The sequence below is a fragment of the Epinephelus moara genome, chromosome 12 (genome assembly GCF_006386435.1).
Source record: "Epinephelus moara isolate mb chromosome 12, YSFRI_EMoa_1.0, whole genome shotgun sequence".
NCBI classification, from domain to species: domain Eukaryota; kingdom Metazoa; phylum Chordata; class Actinopteri; order Perciformes; family Serranidae; genus Epinephelus; species Epinephelus moara.
This window is the reverse complement of record NC_065517.1, coordinates 26,939,500-26,963,233: the sequence shown is the minus strand read 5'-3', so window position 1 is coordinate 26,963,233 and position 23,734 is coordinate 26,939,500. Positions and strand designations below refer to the sequence as shown.

At 41.1% G+C, this 23,734-nt stretch overlaps 1 protein-coding gene across 5 annotated transcripts in view; it reads right to left on the bottom strand.

The window, feature by feature from the left end:
- Nucleotides 1–23,734, bottom strand: part of wasf1 (WASP family member 1) — a 112,298-nt gene that overhangs the window by 17,350 nt on the left and 71,214 nt on the right. For 3 of the 5 annotated variants that reach the window (XM_050058084.1, XM_050058079.1, XM_050058081.1), the window contains exons 5-6: nucleotides 16,885–17,002; nucleotides 2,396–2,479 (exon numbers count right to left, since the gene is read on the bottom strand). In XM_050058084.1, the coding sequence (XP_049914041.1) occupies nucleotides 2,396–2,479; nucleotides 16,885–17,002 (202 nt within the window). The remainder of the gene's footprint in view (nucleotides 1–2,395; nucleotides 2,480–16,884; nucleotides 17,003–23,734) is intronic. The other 2 variants (XM_050058083.1, XM_050058082.1) reach the window with 1 other exon arrangement.

Sequence of the window (23,734 nt, the reverse complement as noted above, 5' to 3'; positions counted from 1 at the left end):
TCACAGTGACAGGTTTAACGCAGCAAAGTGAAAGTGAAACGGGCAGTAAACAAGGCAGTGAGGTAGACTGTGTTTGTATGAGAGAAAATGAGAAACAGTGTATGTCTGCATGTGTGTTTGTGTGTGTGTGTGCATGCACGCGTTTGTCACAGCCGTTATAAATGTGGCTAATTTCAGAGGGCTGTGTGCCTCTGCAGGGTCGTCATCCTTCATCTGAATGGACTGGTACTGGCAGAGAAAGTGTCGCTGTGTAAGCACTGCGAGTGTTTGTAACACAGCAGTTATAGATTTATGTTATGTACAGAATGCGTTCTCTCTCTGTGCACATATTCGCACTTGCTGGTATGTGCAACTTGGTGTGTGTGTGTGTGTGTACCTGTGTGTCTGTCTGTTTGTGTGAATGTACAATGTGACACACTCAGCAGAACTGCAGCCATGTAACTGCGTAAATAACCCCCGCAGGGAGGCCCGCAGAGGCACACAGCCGCCGGACCACCCTGCTGCTGACAATAACACAAGCCCCTCATACAATACACACATTACTGCTGCTGCTGATCTATTGGATTTGGGTTGTTCACACTTGTACAGTAATTATCTGAGGCCACTGATTTAACTGATGCATGTAATAAAAGAATCATTATACAATTAAACAATGCAAAGGTGTGTCTGTAGCTATTACAATTTGATATCTATGACAGAGGAGAGGCGGACATCGCTGCTCAAATGTGTTTCAGAAACAGTGCCTGTGAGGCAAACAGGTCATCTAAAGAGGAATCCCATTCCAACAAAAGGTGCAGTTAATTCAAATCCACAATCAACTAGCATATGACCGAGCTGTCTACTCCATGGCTGTGTCTCAATTTCCTCATTTTCATAGCTTCCTTTCCTACTTTATAGATACTAACGTGCAAACTGACAGGTGTTTTGAATGACGGTTTAAAGCATTTAACTGTCTGACTTTATAGGAAATTTGATTATATTTCAGGTTTGGCTGAGACTAGACATAGACAAATGAATGAATGAATCAATCAATAAATAAAGGGGTATATATAAAAAGGTAAAAAAAAAAAAAAAAGGTACGATTGCAGAATGGGTGACAGATTTGTCTCGCCTTTAATCCAGCAGTGGAGGTAGTGACAGCGCCAAATCAATGTCTGAGTTAAAGGGATGGCCAGCAGGGCGGGACAGGTGTGATGTTTTGATGACGCTTTATATGTGCGACCCACCACCGGGAGGTTTAAAAAGCAGCTTGGAGCAGTTAGCAGCTAACTCAAAAAAGAAGAACACTAGGTGTAAATGTCTGCATATTGGGGGGGACAATAAGGTCCGGAAGTATCTTACCATCAGAGGATGAGATCAACTGACAGATTAACAGGGATGGTAAATGATTGTGACTGCCATGTTGTAATTGTTAAAAGTGCTGGCCAACACGTATGTCGTATGTCATATGTCACACTAGAGGCCGATTGTGTTAAACGCCACCCCAATTTTGCTTGCAGAACGCCGGCATGCTATTTGAAATCACGTGCTGGGGTGACATGATGCTGCCATTGTTTGGTTCTGTATAAAAAAAGCAAAGCTGGCGTAGCGAAGGGTCTTCTTCGTGGCCATATTGTGGGATCTTTGTGTAAAAAGGGCTTCGGATTACAACACATGCAGGAGGGGGGGAACCTGACTTCATTCTCTGCTCAGGATGCCACTATATCTTTACAAAGCAAATTGTGGTTTGCCTCTATATTAATGTTCTGAATGTTGCATACAGAACCTTTAAAGCAGCTGACTTCTGCTTTTTTTTTTTTTTTTAACTTCAGTGACAGTCCATGCATTAACCTACAGTTTGCAGTGTGTCTTGGCCACAACTGCCAGCATGTACGGCAGTCATTTTTACTACAACCAAATGAAGATAGAGCTAATGACAACTCTGAGTGCCAACCGGTTTACCTTCAGTTGACATTGTGTGACACTTGCAAGGTGTAAACTTGGATTACCCTACATCCCAAATGATGTGAACGGAACACAAGGCCATGTATTAAAACTCTGTAACCTGTAATTGAGCAAAACTGCACAAAAAACAACTTCGACACCGAGTCGAAATTCTAAGACTTAGTGGGAGTCCAACAGTTTTCCCTTTATTTGAGGATGACTGACTCCTAGTCTCCGATCCCTAGGGTAGAACTGGGATGCAGTCAGGGCAGGTAAATACTGGAGGCTTGTTAGTTGTTAGGGTGGAGGTGGAGGTGGGGAGCTCAGCTGTCCACAGCAAACCAGAGGGAGAGTGGATAGAGGGGTGAGAGTGAGTGAGGGAGGGCTGCAGGCTGCCGCGTGGGGAGCAGATGCTCTGCGTGGGGAGCAGATGCTCTGGTGGAGTGGGGGGAGAGAAGGCAGAAGCTCTTACCTCTGGGGGACTGAGGAAGGGAGGAGGGGTTTCAGAGAGGACTCTTATGAGGCCATTGGGACACACAAGATAAGGCATTTCCAGCTGCACAGAGTTAGACAGAGTTAGACCAGGATTCAGAAAAGAGAATGTGAAGCAAAGGTTCAGAGAAGACAGAGGGAGAGAGATCCTAAAGCAGTATTTCCACAACTTTCTTTCTACCATGACACAATTCTGGGGCACCAACACTATCCTATTAACCACTGCAGCATTGAAAAATATCACACCCATGTTCAGTTGTCTTCATGTGGCCTGAAATAGCTGACATTATCACATACTTTAAGTGTGAAATTTGATTTAATTAACATGAAAATGGTAAAGGCACACTGAGTTTTTGGTCTTTCTCCATGTCTTTATAAAACACAAGTCAGCCTTCAAGTAGAAAAGGGGAGCAATAATGCAAATGCACCATCTGCAGTGGCACACTTGATCTAAACCAGGCCAAAGCAAGAAACTCAGTCAGTATGTTTACATGTACACTAAGGTTAGAGCTCAACTAGGCCATTTAATTGGACTACTGTCCTTGTCCTAGTATACAAGCACGGCAGGGGAACTGATTTAATGACCTAAGTATGTCCGACTCAGCTTCCATAGGTGACGATATGACCCGTCAGCTTGTTAGCATTGGATTGTTTTCCAGTTGACCTGTTACGTCACAGACCAAACAATCAACAAACAAATTAGCTACGGTTAGCTAGCGGCAAACTGGTACCATGGTGGACAACTTTACAGCTCTGTACATTTCGTCCATCAAAACATGCACAGCTCTGGATCTAGATTTCGCCATGTTGTTACCGTCTTCTTCTTATGTTATGCACTCAATGCTTTCGACTTAAGGGTCAAAGCCTGGGGCGGAAACTGTGGAGCATGTAACGGGCACCTCGGCCAGTTTGGTCAGATTGACTGTATACATGCAGGAGTAATTCGACTCCCAATCGCGTTATCTGGGTGTTTTAGTCCGGCTTTGATTTAGTATGATTTCCGTTGGACTGACAAGTTTATGCTAACATGCTCCCTGTTGAGTTTAGGATCCCGTTGAAAATTCTCATTCTTACTTACAGAGCATTTCATGGTCAGGCTCCCTCTTATGTAGCTGAACTACTTCACCCGTACTCTTCAGCGTGCTCTCTTCGATCAAATACCCTTGCACTCGCGTAAAGACACGTGATGATCAAGCTTTTGTGGCCGTAGCACCTAAATTTTGGAATGCTCTGCCTGCTCCCTTACTATCTGCTGACTCTGTGGTTTCTTTCAAAACCCAAATAAAGACATGTCTGTTTAGACAGCCATTTGGGTAACTTGTATGTACCAGAGCTGTACTTTTTCAAATTTTGTGTATTGTTGTGTGGTGTGAATTCTTCTTTTTTTCTTGGGTGTGTGCAAATAGTTCTTGCTGTGCACTTTTCAAGACATGGCTCACATAGTCATACAGTTAAGTATTACCCTTTTACTTTACTTATATGTATTTTTAAAAGACCGGTTTTAGTCGGAATAACTTAATAAATTGATTTTCTTACTTTCTTTCTTTTCTTCTTGTCCTGCCTCACTTTCAATAGCTGCGCTTGCACCTGCAATGATGGCTNGGTTTCTTTCAAAACCCAAATAAAGACATGTCTGTTTAGACAGCCATTTGGGTAACTTGTATGTACTTACTTTCTTTCTTTTCTTCTTGTCCTGCCTCACTTTCAATAGCTGCGCTTGCACCTGCAATGATGGCTAAAAGAGTGTGTTCGTTGAAAATGCAAGTATTTTTGGAAAACTGTGAACTTCACGCAGCAGTTTGCAACTTGCGAACTTGAACCTGAGCGTCTTTCACTCTCACAACAGTTGACAACACTTGTTTTACGGTACCCAAGGTTTTACGGCACCTGGCATGCCAACCCAACACCAGCATATGTCTAGTACTATTGACACTTCAGACAACATGGCTGCATGTACTGGTGAAGCCAGTTCATGTGGATATTTTAGGGACTTTTATTTACAACATCAGTACAAGTTTCAACAGAAAAAAATCTCACATTTTCATGCTAACTTTGTCAGCCGGGTCTGAAAAACGAGTTTGAATGTCGGCAATGAATTTGAAATGACACACTGAGTCGAAGCAGGTGAATGATGATCACAAGATTTCATTTATTTTAAAAACGGAGGACTTAAGCGTGAATTACTTTTTTTTTTTGTGGGGGACTGAGAAATTCAAATTTCAAATTGTGAACTATGAACATGAACTAGTTAATGTTAATCTATGTGAACTGAGCTGTGAGCTAGCTCTTGTGAGGTGTGAACATGTGCAACATTGATTAGCACACTGGCTGAATACTTGCTTACTTTAAGTGTGCAAACATATTCCTGTCCACTTCTGTAACTCATAAGAAACCATCTGGCATGTTGCACCATCTAAAGTTTGCAGTTTTCACTCCTGTCCCTTGGAGCAAAGCATCCACATGGTGGAGGCCCTTTAGTGTGTATGTGTATGTGTATGCAGTGTCATGACGAAGCACGACTGTGCATGATTTAAACTTCATGTGATCTTGCCCACAACTGTTGTCATTACTCTGCAGCCGACTGATCAATGTAGGAGAACACACCAAAACTCATCAAAAACAATTCAATACATGTCTTTGCTTACATGCAAACTGCTGCTTTAATGAGGTGTTTGCATATAATCTAAATAATGATAAGCATATTTCTCAGTCCTCGTGTGTAAAAAGGTGCTGTTTAAGCAAAAAATAATCTGCTGTTAAAATCAGAGTCATTAAAAAGCTTCTCTCTGGACAGAAACAATCATTTGCGCGGCAGGCTACGTACAGTTACTGTAATTATGGACTCGGCTGGCTGAAATAATGAACATGCATATTCTGTAGCAGGAAGATAATATTTGTAAACATGACCTTTAACGCAACGATGTGCTCAGTATGCTGTGTTTTAATGATAGTTTAAGACACGGTTGCGAAAACATCATGATGAAAGGTCAATCAGTTTCTCCGCCTATTTGCATGTGCTACGTGTCAACAAAACAAAACGCCGATATTCACTACAGAGTCAAATCATGTGGATGAAAGTTGCTTATTTATTTTTTGCATTTGACTTTACAGGACCTTTTCAGTAATATCTGCTCCTAATCCAAATATCCATAATGATCTAGCGACGTGTGTGTGTGTGTGTGTGTGTGTGTGTTTGTGTGTTTGTGAGAACAGCCCTGTGTGTGTGTGTGTATGCGGCTGCTGTGGCCCGTATCAGGGCACTGTTCAGGGTGTCACTCTTGGTCCATCTCTGTGTCTCACTGCTCAGAGCTTGCTTTCTCAAGTGTCTAGGATGGACCTGAGCAGTTGCCATGGCAACCCCAGTGAGAGAGAGAGAGAGAGAGAGAGAGAGAGAGAGAGAGAGTGTGTGTGTGTGTGTGTGTGTGTGTGTGTGTGTGTGTGGGGAGTAGGGGGTTAAAAGGCTTGTGCAGTTTTTTCTGGAGAGGGTTAAGATAACTTAACATTAGAAATTTGTATCAGAAGACAGTAATGATGAGACATGACGCTCTTTGAAATAAGGATGTATACAGGGAAGTGCTTTCTTGGCATTTCATGATATTTACAGCAGCTTTTGGCTCCAAGTGAAGAAAAGATTCTATATATTACCAGAGGCTTTGAATGAGAACATTTTGTGATGAATGAAAAGCCATTTAAAACTGTGAAAGACCTTCCTCAGGTCAGACCTGAACAACCTGATGTCTGGTTAAATGTGCTGGATGTTTTCTGATTCGTTATATTTGACAGGACGATGCATCTGCAAACTTTAGGACGGTGAATCTGTTGTGTTGTGAAGAGTTGCTCTGGTGTGTTGAGAAATTTAAAACATAAATACATATATATATGAATTGGAAAAAGGTAAATTGCTGATGCTCTTGTCGTCAGACTGTTACCTAACGGGACGCCCTTCCATACTCTCCGTTAAGATTGCTACTAGGTGACACATGCCTTACATCAGACTAAGGATTAATGTGACCCATTGATCTGACGGCTCATAATTCCTCAGCCCTGTTAGTCCAAAAAATCTCCCACAAGACTTATTGTTATGCAGAATGCTGCCACACCATACTTTAGGGTACAAATATCAGGGTAAGCGAATCAAGGGCATAGTAAAGCTGAAAACACACCGGTGTAGCAGTGTGTCAAGTGCTGCCCCTAGCACACACTGGACGCTTTGCGCTGCAGCTCGTCAACAGACGACCATGAAAAACTATTACTACTTTAACTGAAATATCTCCACTTCCTCCACCTTTTCCATATCTTTCTCACCTGAAGAGCGGATCTCCAGAGCTATGACTTGCCAGGCAATGTCTTTTTTGGCCACTGTCTTTATAATGACGGGATTCAGGGTTGTTTAGCATGGGATATTTCTCGACCTCAGCAAGGAGTCACAAGGGACAGCAATTAGGGGTTGAGGATAGGAGTCGAGCTGCTACGGGAGCTGTGTGTACAAACAGAGAGCGAGTAGGGGAAAAATGCATTTAAATTCTGGAGCGGCGAGGCTGGAAATAGGACAGTTGCATAAAGTACCGGGGGCCATGCGTCCAGCAGTGCTGATGCACATCTTGCCACTGGTGGTGTCGGTTTGTACACTGAAAATAATAGGGGCGGATTTTTTGACGCATGTTCTGGCCTTCAGGCGGGTTACGCCCTCCCCACTGTCGGAACGTGCAATGACTAATTAGCCATGAGTAAAACAAATTTTTGGAGAAACGGCCCTTTAAAGCAATGTGCATTTGTTTTCAGGATACCAGGCTATTGGAAAAATGGGCTTTCAGTCAAAAGGGACTTTTTTTTTTGACAACTGGAGCTTCAGAATTATAAACCTGTAGAATAGCACCATGCGACTTTGGCCCTCCTAAGATTGAAACACTTCTTTATAAACAAAATGTTCAATTTATGAGTGTTGGCCGTTGTGTATCATCGTCTGGAAGTGACTTACATTGCACAAGTGCGCAGACAGACATTTTGTATGACTCAAATAAGTACATAGTTTTTTTCTGAGCTGTTTTGAAACTGCTGTTTTATTGTTGTCTGGTTTGATACTCTCCTCAGTTATTGGCATTGCAAATTTAATTCCATGTGGTCATTTGATAGTTTGACATTTTGCAGTTTAATCTGGGTCAGTCACCTGTGATTAGGTGGAAAAAACCTAACACTGACACAACAATCAATCAAGCTGTCTCATTAACATTTAACAGTGGACTCCCACTGGTTTTCATGGCGACTGGCATCAGCTTTTTATTTCTTTGACTAAAAACAAATCCAGAAAATATTTCCCTACTTCTGGACGAGTGTACAAAATAGAGAAAAAAATAAGTCGGAATTTAAAATGTCAATATATTCCATTATGATGATAAGGCATTTGCAGCTGCCTGTGCCTCTGAGTGCTGTAACGAGACAGGAGTGGGAGAGGCAGAGCCAAAGGGGCTTCTCCACAGGGGATCCAGACGCTGGAGACAAACCTCGCTGTAGTGCGGACTCAAACACTGATCTCAAAGAGAGCCAGCCATGCTTTCTCCTCAGTCCTCGGGACTTTGGTCTCGCTCTGTCTGTCTCCCTCTGTCCGGCTCAGCACACAGTTACTGCTAATCTACTGAGGGTGAGGCTAACACAGGAGCTAATGAGATTAGGACACTGTAGGCTTCTTTTCCCGTCTCTCTGCCCTGTGCTGCTTTCCATTTATCACTGGCTGCTAATCTCTGTGCCTGTGTGTAGCACTGCGTGTGCAGATGTGGTTTTAGACCGACTATTAGTGATGTGACTCAGTAAGAAAATGGCTGGTGATTGAATAAGATGAAGTAGGGGATAAAGCATTTTAATCCTCATAACAGAGATCTATTTTCTGTGATGTATGATAGGATCCAGAGCACTGACACTTCACATGAGGAGAGGCAGCTCGGGAATTTAAGTTGTATAAATCTTTAAAATACTATTATAACAAAGAGGCATTACACATCTGTACACTTGCACTGTTGAACATACATCAGTGTATCGTGAGTGCACTCATCCACTCTTCACCCAGCGAGTCATTCGATCTGGTCCTTCGACACTCTGGACTAAAATATTTGATTTGTTGTCTTTCCTCTGAGGTGTAAGAAGAAACTCTGACCTGAGCCCATGAACTGTGTCTCCCTGTACACCAGCTGAAATCAATTACTTGTGCTGCTCACTGGAAGGCATCCAAACCCCTTTTTCCTGCTTCACTGGATTCGAGGGGTGCTGTATCTAAAAAAAACCCCACAAAGCAAGAGTTCCCCAAAGACAAGCTCCCGATCTCTTTTTATCAGACATGTAAGAATCTCTTTATGTGAATTGTCTTTTGATTGTTGACCTTCTACATTAGAAATTCTGAATACCATGTAGTGTATGTCCATCTGCTAGGGCTACAATGTCCTTTCTATTACATTCAAAGCTTCTATTGAAGTTTTCAAATGAAATTTTGAATGTCTGTCGTCGTAGTTTATGACATCACCAGCCTAAAAACCTTTTTTTTCAACCCTCAAACAAAATCCTCAATATGAAAGAAGTGATTCATCAAATTGAATAAGTATTTTTATATTTGATCAACATTCTTCAGGGAATAAATGTAATTTATGGTTAGGTTTATTCACTCAGGGTTCCCATACATTTTCAACAATGAATTTTCAAAACGCCTCGTTTCCCTTTACATATGTGACTGGTGTCCACAGATCTGTAAATATACAGATGATGCCTCTAGTGTTCAACGCAAGGAAGTGCATTTCTTTACAGCTGGATAGAAACCTGATAGGAACTACCTGTAGTAGGGGAGCATTCTCGGAACCCATCGGCTGTATTTGGCGTCTGACTTCCGGCAGACGGCGAATACAGCCTCTGGGGGCAGACCCCCGATTTTTTGGCATTCCGGTTTGATCTGGGCGGAGGAGGCGAATTTCCGTTTCCGACTTCCGTTTATATTTAAGTAAATATGCTGAACCATTGTGATGGATTCAGAGTTTGCAGTGACGCCAATTATGTTCCGCCTCATTAGTTCACCACACGGACCGTTTAACCTGGCAACAACTGCAGCCGGCTCAAACGTGATTGGTCAATATCACGCGGACTACAAACAGCCTACAACCGGAAACCAGGGCTCTTCCGCTCTTCTTCCGGAGGCAAGATCTCCAGGGTTTGCCTACAGACTCTACATTTCCTGAATGAAGAATGAAGAAAATAGCCTGTTAGCCAATTAGCAGCCTGTCAGCTAAGCAAGCACACTGTCACACAAAATCCACCGCAAAAGTTCAGGTGTTTTTTTTAACGTACTTGAGGTAAATTCTGGACCAAGACATTACGGAGGGGAGGAGTTTCACAGGCACATTAGATATCATGTAGATTCCGACAGAAATGAATGGACTTCTAGTTGCCTCGTCTCCGTAAACATACGTAAGTGGAAACGAGGCGTAAAATTTAACCCTGTTTCCATGACTTTACTTAATTAGTTTAAAAATAGAGAGGCAGATCACTGGATGTGGCATGAGCGCTGTTTGAAGTTGTCTTGTAGCTATACAGATGCTTGCCATGGTGGTGGAAGTCATGTTATCTGGCCTTGCTATGGCAGACGTCAAATATGTGACAACGCTGGCAGTCTTTTGGTTGTCTTGATCCATTTAGCATGACTGACCAGAGCTGCTTCCCACATGTCAACGTGAAAAGTTTTGGAGCAGAGCTTACATTCAGTGCGACTTGGGTCTACCTCTCCCTTGAGTCATGTATTATATTTGTCGTTTGAAAGCCATATTTACGCCATTATTAGACACAAACTAGGCATTTTCAGATCAGCAAAGTGCTAGTGCTTGCTAACTTTACTTGATCATTAGACATTCCTGCTGCCATCTTGCTGCATATGCCAACGTATATCATGTGATACCAGTGACATTTTAACAGGCACATCAGTCGCAGTGCAAGTCTGGATTTTAAATTCGCAATACAGGGATCATATGTCACATAACATTAGACATGCTTTGAAATTTTCATGAACGTACTTAAACAAGAGCCAGATCATTGTATATTTAAAACTTTTCCCAAAGCATTCTTTCAATTCCAAATCATTTCCAGGCCTGGAAAACAGTTTTCTCTCCAAGAATTTCATGACCGTGGGAACCCTGCTCATTAATTTGATGCTCTCTGACCACACTGGATCTGTTAAATATGCCCTTGTTACAATATGTAAGCAAACCCCATCCCTGTGGTGTACTTTTTAAACAGAAAACACACCTTTTTTACTGGGATATTTCCTGGAAATGACATACAATATAGCCGACAGCAAGTAGCCTTGCTTGTTATTAGCCATGATAGTTTACCAGAAACATTCAGCTGTCTGTCAATCTCCCTCCAGCCAGCTGCCACCTTATTTAGGTTTTTCTTGTGAAATGAGAAGGTATCATAGAAATAGCTCCTCATTTCATCTTTGCAAATCAGCTGTTCCTCATTCATTGTGGTGCTTTTAAAGTAAAACAGAGGAATAAATAGAAACACAGTGTCCGACAGAGGTTCAGCTCAAAAAAGCCCAGTCCAGGTAGGACATTAAGAAGAAAACAATGCAATCAAGCTAATTTTGTTGCTGATGCTTGTTCGTGTCGCATACAGTTTGGACACAGGATGAAATACGGGGTTTAAACAGAATGAATAGACATGCAAAAAAAAAAAAGCCTTTTAATGTTGATTAAGAATTTGAATAGCAACGTTATGAATAAAGCTTTGAAGCTTCGATCTATTTGATATGGACCTACCATGTACATCTTCTGCATTCTTATTTTTTAAGGTTACCCTTCTTGTATTCCTCTTCCCTACCTTTTTATTTTTTACTTTTTTTAAAAAAAAATGTGACCTCAGTGAATGTGATGGGAGATCGAAAAACAGTTCTGCTTTTATAGCCATACAAGTTTTCTGTGTTTAAAAATACTTCATTACAAAGCTTTGCCAGAATTGAACATTATTGTTAAGTGACTTTCGGTGGGGTCATATTGTGATGATTATCATACTGCATTTTACAAAGCGTGATGAACTAGCAGGTTTTGTGCTTTACATTTGATGAGTCTTGTCTGGAACACATTGCGTACACTTTTAATTGCATTAAATGTCAATTGCATAATGTTATATGTGGCTTTACATACATATCCTGTATTGTCACATACATACTGCAGGGTATATAATTCCTTTTTTCCCTCCCTGGACATTCTGTTGAAGTTCAACATATTTAAATATCTCTGGTTATAATGTGCGGTGAAAATAATTCCCTCTGAGAATGTCAGAATCAGATATAGACCAGGTAAGGCATTTTAATAGACAACAAAGCAATCAAATTGATTTTGTCGCTGTTGCTTGCTCAGGTCACATTCAGTTGGAACACCGTGTAAAGTCGATTGCACAAACGAGCATAAGCTAGCGTTATACTTATTTATTAGTTTTTGAAGCAGCGTTATTATGCAAGTAATTCTACTGACAGGCCTTATTTTATTTGGAATAGAGTACCCCAGGACAGAGTTCTAAAACCTGGAAATGAGTTAGCGTCTTTGCACTCCCGGTACCCTTGGCTTGTAGTTTTTTTGGATTTGTTTTTGGTTTAATAAAACCAAAAATAAAATAAGGTCTGTGTTTCAACTAGGGCATTAACAGAAAAGTCGATTTGTCGACGTGTCGATGTCACAAGTGGCACAAGTCGACACCCCCCGGGAGGAGTCGACAAGTCGTGTGTTTTTTCCCTCTCTCTCTCTCTCTCTGTGCTTGTGTACGGAATGCAGTCGCTGCCTCTGATTGGCTTACGCTGATACTTTATCCTTGACTTAACCAATAGTCATAGTGACTTCATAAAAAGGGCGGTAACGTTACTTGGCGCGTAGAGGGGAAATTAACACAAGACCACAACAAGACAAGAGACATGGCTGCAGAGAACGTAGAAGGTGATAGGCCTGAGAAAACGCCTGAAGGCCCGAACATACTCGGGTGGAACGTACGCGGAACAGACTCCGCGGAGGTCCGCGCGGACTCAAAGCGGATGTCCGCAAGCCCTGTGCGCGCAAAGCTCAGATTTTACGACCGCGCGGACTCCGCTCCGGGCACCATGTGACTGCTCAGCATGTATTTTTTCACATCGCGGGGATTTTTTACGGACATTTTTACAGGAAACTACAACGCGGAAGTCCGCTCGAGTATGTTCGGGCCTTGAGAGTGACAGACACACATCACGTGTGGAGATACTTCACTTTCCTCCGCTGTGTCAATGTGATGACGTCATCAAATGACTTGTCGACTCGACTTAGACTTTATTGACAGATAAGTCGACCTGAAAAAAATCAAAGTCATTAATGCCCTAGTTTCAACCAAGCTTGAGAGACTTCATTTTTTTGTTCTACGACATAAAAGACGCCAGTAAATACCCCACTTGTGAACTTTGAAGGTTTTATTTGTCTTAAAAATGGTGGTTGCTAACAAGTGGCTAAATGAGACTTCAGAAGGTCATCGCTGTGGTGGCCACATTAGTCATGCGACCATGTTGTAGTTCATTTATAGCTTAACATTAGGTTTTTACTTTTGATTATTTCATTTAGGCTATAAAAATTATAAAAGTGGTGTTCATTTGTGAATATTATCTTGCTGGAAAAAATGTGTAAGTATCATAAACATTAGTTTGCCACAGAGCTTATTTTCTGCAATACTCCAAAATCCTATGGGAAGATTCCATTGGCTTTTTGACGGGGGAGATAGGGCGACACTAACTTCAACATCACTCTACAAAAAAATGTCATCCCTGGGGCACTTTATATAATGTATAAGCAATAAGAAATATTATAACCTGTGTGCTTTGTTGATGACATTCTTTACAGGCTGCCTATCAACTGTGTTTGAATGGGAATTTCTCCCATTTGTCTGGGACATTGAAATCTTCTAGGACACATGGACCTGCACCATTGGAAACCTTGATATTTTGATATCTAAAAATGTTTCTATTTGTGTTTTAATATTAATTTCAACCATATTACCGAACAATAACTAATAATGTAAAGGTGTCTGGAAAATAGTAAGATGAGTGTGAGAGAAAGAGAGAAGTCAGACTTTAGGGAAGAGAGAAAAAGCGGGGCAGAGCTGGAACATTGTCCGTCACGGAACAAAATGTGTTGGCAGCCAATCTCAGATAGCGTCACGCTGACTGACAGGTGGCACGGCCTGTCAGGTCCCCGACACTGCAGCTGCACGGCAGATCATGGTCGATTTAGATCTGTTTAAGCATTTGTCTGTGCTTTTCCATGCCTGTGTGTGTCTGTGTGTGTGAGTTAGCAAAAGTAAAACTGTCATTAAATAGAAAATATTTAGAAGTTGAGAAGCAGAGAATGATTTAGACGATACCTGTAATCTTCTGCTGAAATAATACGGTGGAGTACAAAGAGTCTACGTAATACACCGCAGCAAACACACACACTTCATGAACACCGTGACTGAGAGGCACATTGAGGTGACGTGGCAGAACCACTCAACGAGCTAAGAGATGAAGTGTAAATCTATCAATGACTTACAACGTAAATTTCATCCACATGAGCGTGTGATCATTTTTACATCCTTCACCCTTTAAATGTCTGATTCTGCACGCTGTCCATAAACACACACGCATCCTCTCCACACTGTATTTACCCTGATCCTCATTCAGACCATTTATCCACCACAATGGTTACGCAAACCAACAAATATGTGTGCGTAATTCCTCTAATCCATCCTGCTCTCCCTGTGAATGTCCTCTAGGCCTTTCCATGGGGTCTGTCTAACTGCCAGCGTGGTGAGGAGGGAAATGAACATGGCTTTACAAGCTGAGCCCACCCGGGGCTTTAATTAGAATGAAATCATTGGAATGAGCTTCAGCTACGAGCGGTCATATCAACATAACCCTCTGAAGCACATAAGGTCTTTGTGCTGCTGTAAATGAGCTTTCACTTTTAAAAAAAAAATCCAGGTTTGTTTATTGTGGCATCATAAAGGTGATGGATGCTAAACCAGAAAACAACCGCAAATAAATATCCTTAATTTTACATCCTCCCAACTGATTCTTGGCTAAACTCGCTCTCTGTCCTCTCCACGCCGTTCCCACAATAATTAAAAACCTCATAACCAGCAAATTATATCGTCTTCATCCGCACAAACTCTCAGCGGAAAATCACTCTCCCTACTCCTCATTGACATGACTGTAATAAGCCGTGATTGACTGTGAGGGGGCAAGATGTGGAGCACGCCCTGCTTCCCACGCTGGGGAAAGCAAGCTGGTGCTGATTAGAGCTCCTGATGCTGAGGGTGGGAAACCCCGCTATTTTGAGGAGGGGGTTAAAGCTCTGCATTTGATGTGGGAAAGGGGCTTGTACAAGAGCTCTTTTATTTAATATTTGTGTGTCTGTGTGCTTGAAAATCCGATGTCAAAATTTCATGTGTGTGTGCAGAACTTCCACGTGAGGTTACGTGTGTGTGCGTCGAGAGGCAGAGAGATGGCACACAGTGCGGGGGCAAGTGAACAGCAGATGCTCCCATTAATTAGATGTAATGATCACACAAGTAATAACTAAGAGGGCTGACTGGAGGAAGAGCTGATTAATCTGAGTGGTGGCTAATTAATGCATTAGACTACATGGTATGAAGCCAGGCCTGTGAATCACACTGTCAGTTTATTCAAGCAGGACACATCGACCTGTATCCGTGGAGACTGCGGGAAGCCTCTCGTTCGCTTCATGTCTTCCTACTCGCTAACCTCAGACCTTTTTTTTCCACTAAAATGCATCTTTTAAAACGCAGGAAAACCTGTTGAAAATAGGCGATAAACTGCTTTCTGTTTGCCAGCTCTGCATCAGATGAGTGTGCCTTTCTGTTTTTATTTCTGGTGTGGTACGTTCGACGTCACCAAAGTGGCTCCTATCTACTTATTCAGTCTCTTTCTCAAACTTGGAGCCAACTAAATTTTGAACAATGTTTGAGTGCTTCTTGGACAAAGATGGACAGTATTTTGTGGCAAACAGGCTAAAAGTAGCGGATCCACTTGTCGTACGTGTCATTATTTCCATCACTACCAATCGGAGCCATTTGGAGCTGGGGCCGATTAACACCCATGACGGCTGCAGAGTCATTTGTCCTGACAGTGAATGCCAAATGTAACCTTTTCCATGAAATACAAAAGCCAGATGTTGGTGGGTGTTGAGACCTTTCCCGCTGCACAAAAAACCCATGAACATCACGGAGCACCACAAAATACCAACATGATTTTGAGAGAGAGACTAAGTAAGTAATAGATGTATGAAGAAATAACCAACGTAACATTTTCACTGGCCTCCATGCTGCTTTACATTTTCTTTACTGATTCTTGGTCAAACCTTTCTGAAGGCTTCTGACGGATGCGAAAAACACAAAAAATCGAATCTGTTCCGGAAGTGTCAATGACGCATGAAAGATCAGACGTATTTATTTTTAGACGTGCGACAATCTCGGATGAAAAAATGGACTCAGTGTGCAAAGGCCTTACCTGTGACAGTAACTGTTTTCTGGCCTGTCTTTAGCCCCTTTCCCACTGCACAAAAAACCCACAAACACCTGCTAACATCTGGCTTTTTATGCAATGTTAATGTTTTTTTAATCAGCATTCACACCCAGGTCAAATGACTCTGCAATAGTCACGGGTATTTATCGCCTCCAGCTCCAATCAGCATCGATAGGAACATGACACCCAGGTGAATGTGCTAATTTTAGCCCCATAACTGGCAAAATGCAAAGACGCGCCGTCACAAAACACCATCTGTCTTCGCCCAAGCAGCACTTAAACATCGATCCTAATTAGTCTGCACCGAGTTTGAAAGACAGACTGAGTAAGAAATTAAAAGAAGTAAAAAGAAGTAACGTTTTCTTGCCTCCTGCTGTCTACTGTTAGCCTGTTCTCTGGTCTGTCCATGGCATCAACGTATGCCTAAACAGGAACGCATACTCGTCGGCTGCAGAGCCGTGTACACAGCTCTGCTCGACTGGCAATGGGAAAGGAGTCTATCGCCTGTTTTTAGAGGGTTTACCCGTGTTTTAAAAGCTTGCGTACAAGCTGGGTATGATACGTCAAACTTGAGACACCAGACCAAAAGAAAAAAGGCATTCTTGTCTACTCCACAGACTGGCAATAGGAAAGGAGTCTATCATCCATTTTAACAGGTTTTCCCGCCTTAAAAAAACCCTGCATACACGCATACTTTTGGTGAAAAGGGGTATTAGTAGGTTTTTTGGTCCAGTGGGAAAATGGTGTCAGTGTTCATACATTCACAGCCCACTGCTCATCACAAACACCTCGATCTATCTCAGCAACCAAAGAATCCAACAGGCCTGACTTGCTGCATGAAGAGAAGGTATTATGTGTACTGTGTGCACTGACAGGACTCTGTGCGTGTGATTGTTCCGACATACCTTCTGTTTCCGCCTCTCCTTCCTCTTGTCCTCTGTGTCCTGCAGCATCTTCTCCCTCCACAGGTCGAAGAAGTAGGATGGATTGGTGTAGAACTTCAGACCCTCTTTTCCATCGTCCCTGCAGAGGGACAAAACAAGACAGAGAAATATTGTTAGATTTTGGTTGGCATGCCGAAGAATATCTGCTGTCATAAATGATAAACTGGATACGTTTACTGGAGAAAACAAGACATTTGAAGATAACTTTCTGACATTTTATGGACAAAATGATTCATCCATAGCTGAGAAAATAATAGGCACATTCAGTGTTCATTTTGTCAATGAAAATATTGACACATAGTTCCCGCACATTTTCATGGACAAAATTCCAAAACCTTTCCAAGACTTTTATCTTGCCACACATTTTCCAAAAATATCAGATTCAAACTCTATTCAACATTATTTAAGCTAGCCAGCATGCATGGAGAAAGAGAGGAGGAAACACAGGGAGAAAATGAGGAAACATAAGCGATGGTCAACAAAATATCACTCATCGACAGATATTAGGGCAACGTTACTTTAACGGCTACAGAAAATAAATTTGCCATTATGCTACATTACATGGAAAGTTATCCACGGAAGATTACTGCGACAATGTCGTTCCACATAAAAAGAAAATCCATGACTTTTTCAAAACTTTCTGTAATTTTTACTACTTCCATGACTTTTGCAGGCCTGGAAAATGTGAATGTGAAATTCCATGACTTTTCCAGGTTTTCAATGACCATGGGAACCCTGTTGACAGTATTTGTTAACGGCGTTTTGTTTCATGACTATAAAAAAGGTGAATGAAAAAAAGTACTATCAACAAAAGTTATGGTAAAATCTCCATTCATTATGCCCGAATGAGTAAAGATGACACAAAGTAGTTGCCTGTGTTTGGGTATGAAATCTAAGTTAGGTCACAGTAGCCACCTCAGAGCATTGGTTGTTTTCCTATTGGGTAGTTATTTATGATGGCGACTTTCTGTCATTTATCAGAAGACTGAGGAAGAGCTGTAGGCCTGAAACATCACTCTGTATTAAAATCTTTCTTGACAGGAGCTACTTAGTGTGTGGACTTATTTGTTTTCTACTTTGCTAGATGTTTCTTTGGTCCAGCACCCTCTCCATTGGACGTTGGGATGTGCGTGTCTTTTGTACTGTTTCTGTTTTCCTATTTAACCAGTCACGTTAGCATTAGCTTGCCTCGCTCCAATAACATATTGTTAAATGGATCAGTGAGTAGGTGGCCATATTTAAATGAACTCCCTTGTTATAACAAGGCAGCATAAAGTAACGTGATGCTTCATTTCAGTGTTAGTTTTAGCTCCATGTATAGTGAATGATGTTTCCCAGCTAATGCTTGGGATTAATTTAATTAAACTTCATTTTAGAAACTGCTGATTTAATAAATCAGATTTCTACTGAGTGAAGGAGGACATTGAATTTAGCAGAAGACCTCAGTAATAATATGTGTTATTAAAAATACTGTAAGTCAGTGACATTCTCAGCCTAGATGACTTAACACATAATTCAAGGTAATCGTATCACTCATTGGAATTTTTACAGCCAGGAGAAATATCCTTTGGCATTTTCTGTTCATTTCTTCTTCAAATCTTAGTCTATCCTTGATCTTATTTTATCCTGAAATTTACTTGTGCTTTTATTTCTGAGCTGACCCCTTCTCTCACACTAATACATTTCATCGAACCACTTAACCTGTGTTGACCTTCATATGACCAATAAAGGAAAACTGAAACTCAAAACTGAACTTTATGATACTGTCTGAGAAAATTATGACTAAAACATTAACTAAAATTAAAAGGTAAACAGACTAAAATCTAACACTGGATCCTACATGATACACACTTTTAATTCAGCTTTATACCTTTTCTGTAAAACATTTTATAATATCTGACTTTTCCATTTGAAAGAGCAATGTAGCATCTTTTTGCACTTTTTTTTTTTTTACACTGCAAATCACAAGTAGGGCTGCAACTAACCATTAATGTCAGTATTGATTCAATAAGCCAATTATATTCTTAATTACTTATAATGGTGAAAAATGTTCATCACGGTTACCCATAGTTCAGGGTGACCTATTCAGATGTCTTGTTTTATTTGACCAACGGTCCAAACCCCCAAAAATATTCATTTTACTATAATGTAAGACTGATAAAAGCAGCACATTATTACATTTGAGAAGCTGGAGCCAGGAAATGTTTGGCTTTTTTTGCTTGAAAAACGACTCGAACAATTATTTTATCATCATAATAGTTGCTGAATAATTTTCTGTTGATGGACTAATCAATTAAGCTAATGGTTTCAGCTCTACATAAAGGATAGGCTGACAAGGGCGGAGGGGAGAACAAAATTACACTGCTACAAATGGGTCTTTTAGCTCTTAAAATGCAGGAGGCAGCTGCAACAGAGTTTGGACAACCCTGAAAAATAGAGAGTGGGGAAAAGGTCCGATAATAATCATTTTTCTTTTCCCGAGTCCTGCCCTTGCCTGTCTCAGCCTTCTTTTCTTCAAGAAATCATATCTGTTTACTATTTTCCATGAATAATAGCTAATGCCCTGTGTTATCATTTATTCCCTCTCAACTCTGCTCCGCTCTCGACAGAAGCCTTTGTGGTTGGTGGTCACTGGGGAGAACAGTGCCGTGATGATAGGGAGGGAAATGGAAAAGGACTTCTGACAGACACAGGTAGTTATCACATCAAAAGGTCCCTCTTGACACAAAAATTATCATACACGAACGCCTACACACGCTGTCCCGAAATGTCATTTCATATCAATAACAGGGATAAGTCTGGTTAATTGCCCCGCTGATGTCTTTCTTGGCCGTTTCCAAATGTCTTTCTTTCCATGTTTATTATTTACAACAGATCAGTTTCAGTATGTGGAAAGCCTGTTAAAGGCTGCAGCCTTGAGAACATCTTCAATTACAAACAAGGTTAAATTCTTGTTTCCTTACATTGTGAATAAAGCTGGACACAATCGGTGGCAGCCAACATTCAACATTCAGCCTTGCAAACTCCACTCAATATTAATATATGTTTCAGCAAACCACGGATATGTTACATTTATATATTTAATATGTAGTGGATATGTTGTCTGCACTCTTTCAACCATGGCTGGAAATGTCCTGAAATGTCTTTAAAAGAGTTAAGTTAAAGTTAAAAGAAAAAAAAGAACAACTTGGTCGATACGAACACAGCAGGAAATGCCCAAACCTCTTGTTAAAAAGACCTGGGTTGGTCGCTACAATGATGGCTGGAAATGTCCAGACCTCTAATTAAAGAAATGCCCAATCTGGTCGCTACAAACACAGCTGGAAATGTCCTGACCTCTCGTTAAAAAAGATCTGGTTTGGTTGCTACAATGACGGCTGGAAATGTCCAGACCTCTGATTAAAGAAATACCCAATTTGGTCATTACAAACATGGCTGGACACCAAAGCAAATGCCCCGGCCTCCCCTTTTCAAAAGACCTAGTTTGGTCGCTATAAACACGGCAGGAAATGCCCCAAACTCTCGTTAAAAAAAATTATGTTAGATTTGTACTTTTAATATGTAGCAAATGTGTTGAAACTTCAATTTTATGTTGTGACAATGCTGTCATTAAAGCATAGTTAGGTTTAGACACAAAAATCAGTTGCTTTTGGTTCGGAAAAACACCAATGGTCTGTCTTTGTATACTAAACTTGATTGCTCCAAACATGGCTTGAAATGTCCTTACCTCTCATTAAAAAAGACTCAGTTTGGTTGCTACAAATATGCTTGCAATGTCTTGACCTCTCACTGAAAAAGACCCGGTTTGAAATTACCACAACCATTTCATTTTCAAAAGACCTGGTTTGGGCACTACAAACACAGCTGGAAATGCCCAGACCTCTTATTAAAAGACATCCAGTGTGGTTGCTACAGATACAGCTGGAAATGTCCCGAACTCTTGTTAAAAAAAGACCCAGTTTGGTTGCTACAAACACGGCTGAAAATGCCCCTGCCTCTCGTTTAAAAAGACCATTTTGGTTGCTTCAGATATGACTGGCAATATCCTGACTCTCATTAAAAAAAGACCTGGTTTGGTCGCTACAAACATGGCTGGAAATGCCCCATCCTCTTGTTAAAAAAGGACCCGGTTTGGTCGCTACAGACACATTTGAAATTTCCATGACCTCTCATTTAAAAAGATCTTGTTTTGTCCCTACAAACACAGCTGGAAATGTCCCGAACTCTTGTTAAAAGACAACCAGTGTGGTTGCTACAAACATGGCTAGAAATGCCCCAACCTCTTCTCAAACAAAGACCAGGTTTGGTCATTACAAACGTGGTTGAAATTGCCACCACCTTTCATTTAAAGAGACCAGGTTTGGTCGCTACAAACATGCCCCGACCTCTTGTAAAAGAACCTCTGATTTTGTTGGTCTCAAACAGCGGTTTGCTGCTGACTGCAGCTTGGTTTATGTTATAAACGAAACATGCAGATGTAACATATCTGTGGTTTGAAGAAATGTACAATGCCAACATTTTATCTGGCAACTGGGCTGCTTTGGCACCTCAAACTATCACAGGAGAGTTAAATATAGTTTCTGGTTCATCTGGTTAAAACACAGGTTAAGTTCTTTAATTACTGAAAAGGTTTTAGGTCCAATGGGAAATTGTTTTTGTTTTTTTCGGTGGAAACACCAAATGGAGCTGCAAAGTGAGAGGAGCTATTTCTGGCACCCTGCAGTCTACGTATGACCTAATTAACATCAATACCAGGTGTTCTCCTGCAGAGAGCCAACAATATTGATCCAAATCACCGCTCTCATTTATTTATGCAAACGAGCACAGATACATTCAGACATGTGATGCAAATAAACCCAGTAACTCATCTGTCAGTCAAAAATATTTCTGTACAGGACTGACGGGCACATATAAGGGCATTTCAGGTTTCCTTTGACACTGAAAATAAGAAATATTGGGTATATCGTAACCATTCAGAGGTCCAAATTTGAACTTGGCTGCCTTCACCAAGTGCCGGCCACGCTTTGGGAGGCAATTATTTGATGATGACACCGATAAGAGCAAGAACACAGAACATGAAAAGGAAAAGGCTTCAAAAGGCGAGAGTGGAAAGTTTAATGATATGCAACACAACAAAGGGAAGAAAACAGAATTCAACAATGGGATAAGGCAAGGTTGGAGAGAGAGCTACTGTAGTGTGAGAGCACTGTGGGTCGTATTTGGGTGTTTGTGTAAATCATTATGCATGGTATTCACTCTGTGTATATTTGAGGCACGTGTTTGTGTGTGTTTTTGCTTCTTGTGTGTACGAAAGGGAGATGGAAGGAGGGAGAGAGCAGAGCAGCTGTGTTCAGGGTGGATCTGAGAAATAACAGCCTGGGTAGGCATCCCGGGGAGCGTCCTGGTGTGATGTGTGCAGAGGAGAGGAGAGGAGAGGATGGGAAAGAAAAGGAGAAGTGGTGCTCTAACTAACTACACAATGATAATAATAATAATAATAATAAAATTTCACTTTTTCAACTTTGTATTGCAACTATGAGTTATCTGTACTGTAGCTTGCAAAGGTATGCCTTCCAAGTAGCTTCACCAATACTATTAATTAGAGCTATGTCAGTTATCAACTAATTGTTATAGCTCAAATTAATTGGATTGGGGAAGCTACTTGGAAGGCATAGCTTTGCAAGCTACAGATAACTCCACACTGACAGAAGCTGAACTACAGCAAATCTATCTTAATGAGAATTCTAGTTTAGTTAACTTAAGAGCTCAATTTTAATAATCAAGTGATTGTTTAAATCAGTGATTCTCAATCTTTTTACACCCCGTACCACCTTAAAAAATATTAGGCTCTTCAAGAACCATCACTATGACCAGCGTTCAAATACAGTATCATAGGTCTACACTGCTCAGCTATTGGCAGTTTACATAAGAGACAGGTTTTTTCCTAATCAGAAGATAAGTGATGCATGATAATATGGGCACGTCATCAGTAGCAGCCAATATTGGCTCTTAAATGAATCGGCCAACATGCTTTTTCTTAATTTGCACAATGAATGAATATTTCATACATTGAAGAGTATTGTATTTCATGTGTCCATCTGCTGGTGAGCTATCACGATAAGAGTATTAATGCGTAATATGATGTTTATTTCACTTCAGAAGAGACTTGATGATCACTAAAATTAGATAGGGAAAAAAGTGGATGTATCAAAATCGGTATTTGTTGTATATCGATATATTGGGTATTGAAAAAAATCCAATATCATGCACTCCTACAGAAGATTATTTATTGATAACTGTTGTCAGCCACGCTGTACAAAGGAGTTGCACTAATACAAGCACTTTAACTCTTCTACACAACTCACACACTGCAAGTGCCAGCTCTTTATCAGGTGTTGAGAAGACTTAACTGGCACTGCTTAATAAGTACCAGCTATCACTTGTGCTCTGTTATTTGTTGTCCACTTCAGTTTCAACAGGGTCGCCTGCAATATTCTCCTCCTGGTCTGCACTTCTCTAGTTCCTGTTTGGAGCTACAATTGCAATGTTTTTTAAATTTGTTTTACCTCTGCTTACTGTCCTGCCATCAACTTTTAGCTTGTATTGGATGTATGTACATGCGACATTAATTAACGTGACAAGCGGCAGTAGCTCAGTTCATAGGGACTTGGGTTGGGAACCGGAGGGTCGCCTGTTCAAGTCCCCATCCGGACCAAAATATGGAGCGTGGACTGGTAGCTGGAGAGGTGCCAGTTCACCTCCTGGGCACTGCCGAGGTGCCCCTGAGCAAGGCACCGAACCCCCCCAACGC